The sequence below is a fragment of the Sinocyclocheilus grahami genome, unplaced genomic scaffold (genome assembly GCF_001515645.1).
Source record: "Sinocyclocheilus grahami isolate Dianchi unplaced genomic scaffold, SAMN03320097.WGS_v1.1 scaffold512.1, whole genome shotgun sequence".
Lineage (NCBI taxonomy): Eukaryota > Metazoa > Chordata > Actinopteri > Cypriniformes > Cyprinidae > Sinocyclocheilus > Sinocyclocheilus grahami.
Genome location: NW_015505691.1, coordinates 341,324 through 344,906, shown reverse-complemented (window position 1 = coordinate 344,906; position 3,583 = coordinate 341,324). Strand labels below are relative to the sequence as shown.

At 38.9% G+C, this 3,583-nt stretch overlaps 1 protein-coding gene across 4 annotated transcripts in view; it reads left to right on the top strand.

Moving 5' to 3' along the window:
* The window catches only part of LOC107554766 (uncharacterized), a 12,566-nt gene extending 9,341 nt beyond the window's left edge, over nt 1-3,225 (top strand). For 3 of the 4 annotated variants that reach the window (XR_001605087.1, XR_001605089.1, XR_001605088.1), the window contains 2 exons: nt 1,382-1,441; nt 2,090-3,225. Coding sequence is in view for 1 of the 4 variants with exons in the window: in XM_016237375.1 (XP_016092861.1) it covers nt 2,469-3,152 (684 nt within the window). In the remaining 3 variants the exon portion in view is untranslated. Of the gene's footprint in view, nt 1-1,332; nt 1,442-2,089 lie in introns of those variants that run through there. The other variant, XM_016237375.1, reaches the window with a different exon arrangement.
* The last annotated feature ends 358 nt before the right edge of the window (nt 3,226-3,583 follow it).

Genomic DNA, 3,583 nt, shown 5'->3' with positions numbered 1-3,583 from the left:
GGTATCGTATCGAAAACAAAATAAGTGGTATCGCCCATCCCTATCGTTCAGCGCGACTGACTGCTTCTTCTTACATTGGCTTATTGGCGACTCGCGTGCGTACATCGCCACCTATGGGGTTGCTCAATTATATTAAACAAAGAGGGACTCTCAAACTGGGAGGAAAAGATAGTAAAAAAAAAAAAAAAAGACATATTTTTGGTAACACCATTGCTTTGAATTTAGTAGGAAAACCCAAACGCCACACTATTTGAAAAGCCTATGTTTTTTGACATTTAATGCCAAGTTAACGCAGTGTGTCATTATATAATTGTACATACATTGTAAAAAAAAAATTTATAAAAAAACTTTTATCTCAATACTTAAATTATTACTCGCGTGCCAAGCCCGCGAAACCGGGCAGCGGGCATATATAAGCCGGGGTCTGTGGCCACCGCGCGCACAGCCTGACTCCCCTTTGAGTGACATCCCCAGCAGTGCGTTTTCTTCAGGTACATTACTTTTTACTTAAATTACTTTTTAAAAGTATGGGCCGACAACAAAAGTAAATGACATTTAAAACTATGGAGAAAGAAAGTAATTCAATTTAATTATAATAAAAACAGTCTGAGGGAACAGTTAGTTTTTCTGAGGGTTATAATACTAAAATAAATAGCAGGCGTTTTCACTCATGAAACCAATTAAATTGTAATAAAATAACTTTTCCGGTAAATGTATCACATCTCACACAGACAACGATTTTCCGTCTTTTTATATAACGTTAGTCCGCTCATCAGCGCCGTTAAACACCGGTAAATGCCGTTACATCGCCGTGACGTCACTGCTAATGGCGCCAATCCGCTCAGTTTGAGAGACGCTCTTTCGTTTCAGAGTTATCTGTCATGTTAACGTTACTTAAAAAGAGACCAATTATACAATTATTCTTAATATCTCCATTATTCATATTTGTATGGAAAGTAGTGAGTTGTCACAGGGTTGACTGCTGGTGCGTGCATCTAGAGAGAGAGAGAGACGAGACTCATAAGCCTCGACACCTTTATAGATTAGATGAAATCCCTCATTTTGTAACAACCATAATAATACTTGTTGTTGTTGCGATTCTCAAGAATGAAAATGCATTTAACTTTGGCTTATTTGTTAGTGGTCTGTAAGGTCTCATCAAATAAACTGCTCTGCATTCTTCTTCTCATCTTGCATTATCAGATAATATTACACATATTCATCAGAGCCTTTATAAACTTTGGGAATTTATAGACTACCATGAAAATAATTATCATCTTCTCTCTTTTTTCCAGTGTCGATTGCCGTCTGATTGTAATTTGTACAGACATATCACACTCATATTTGTTCTTCTTTGTCTGTCTTTTGCTTGTGTCTACAGCAGCTACATACACCACAAAGGCTCTTTTAAGAGCCACATCTCGAGAGCGTCTTTGGCTTTGTAAGTATATATCCTTTGGATGCTTAAAGGAAAACAAATGAAAAAGGCACCAGTGGATTCAAACTCCACCACTTAAACCATCATATCTTGGTAGCGGAAACAAAAATCCCTGAAACTTAAAAAAAAGGAATAATAATAATAATAATCATTAGGAAAAGAATTGGGCCCTGCATAAGGCCCTAAAAAGACTAAACAATTTTGTATATACATAACTATAAAAGATTATTTAGTATTATTCTGGGTCCATCTTAAAAAATATCTTTCAAAATTTGTTCTGATGACACTCACTGTCTCATGACATTAAATTTTGGGCAGATCAAAAATATATTTTTACATTCAATATTGACATTTTGGCCATTCTTACGAGTTTAGTTCTAACACTCATCCAACAATCATCAACTGGTTAGAATTAAGAGATAAAGTTTTCAGGTATCGAGCCCTCCAAAAAAAAGAGGTTGACAACCTCGCCCTTAAATTTTAGTCACAACAAAGTAACTAGTTGAATTAAATGGATAAACTTTATCTAAAATAAGTGACCACACATTTATTAAGTTTTTGCATGCTATTTCTAGGCACACATTTAGGTCCAATACTTTAAACACAATGACAAAACTGACATTACCTGTTATATTGCTTCCCCAATTACAGAAAGTTCTCTACAGTCAACCACACTCACTCAACGACGATATCCACAGTTCACACTCTCGGTCAAAACCAAGGTATGCGTATTTATTGTGATAGAATTATTAGACATTACGCCAGTGGTTCTGAATTCCAATCTTGGGGACCCATAACACTACACATTCTGGATGTCTGTCTCATTTAACATGCTCTATTCGGTTTAAGGGGCTTCTATTATATGATGGGTTGAATCACATGTAAAAGACATCCAAAATGTGCAATGCAAGGGTCTTCCAATACTGGAGTTGAGAACCACTGCATTTGGCTTAGCAGGTTAGTGCAATGCATTCTCTGTGTGTGTGTATGTGTGTGTGTGTTAGTGTGTGTGTGTTAATATCTCAGTACCATGGATTGCAAAAAACTTACTGGACATTGCGAAGGAAGAAAAGCCAAGGCTAAGGTGGACAAACAACTCCAGTCAATGGAAGCATTATCACCATCATCATGGAGGGAGTATGGTGGCATGCACAGTGACACAAGCAGCACCGTTGATGACAACAATGACTTTATGGATGGTTTGTCCCATATCGATGAGCATGAATGTGTCACCATGGCAAGTGCTTCACATAGCAGTGAATCTGACACAGACTCAGACACAGATTCTGAACTGCATCCAAGTTCCCTGAATGATGACTTGGCAACCTGGGCTACAGAACATAAAATAACACATGTGGCACTAAATTCATTACTTAATATCCTCCGCAAGCACGATCTGAATTTGCCAAAAGATGCCAGGACACTATTAGGAACAGTGCGTTCAAATAGAACTGAAGTCCAAAACAAGGCTGGTGGCCAGTACTATCATTTTGGTCTACTGGAATCCATTTCGGGTGTACTCTACAACAACATGGACATTTTGCAGAACATGAGCAATCTGAAGCTCCAGGTGAGCATTGATGGTCTGCCTCTCTACAAGAGTTCAGCAACTCAATTCTGGCCCATTCTTGGAACTGTGCAAAATTTGGTGCAGGAGGAACCTGTGACAATAGGTTTATTTTGTGGTGACAGTAAACCTTACCTCCCTGGATGAGTATCTGGAGGACTTCATCTGTGAAATAAAAGACTTAAGTCATGGTTTTGAATTTGAAGGACTCAAGTTAGCATTGCAGTTTACCTCAATGGTTTGTGAGGCACCTGCACGTGCATTTCTGAAAAAAGTGAAAGGCCATGCAGGCTACCATGGATGCGAAAAGTGCATTCAGGATGGTGTGCACCTGGAGAACAGGGTGACATTCCCTAGAACTGACATGCCTTTTAGAAACAATGACAACTTCAGAAATAAGACTGATCCAGATCACCACCATGGCACCTCACCTCTGGAAGAAACCTCCCTGGATATGGTCTCTGGATTCCCCCTTGATTACATGCACCTTGTGTGTCTTGGTGTCATGAGGCGGCTTCTCCACTTGTGGCTTCGACTGGGTCCTCTAACTTGCAGGCTGTCAGGATTTCAAGCCACTG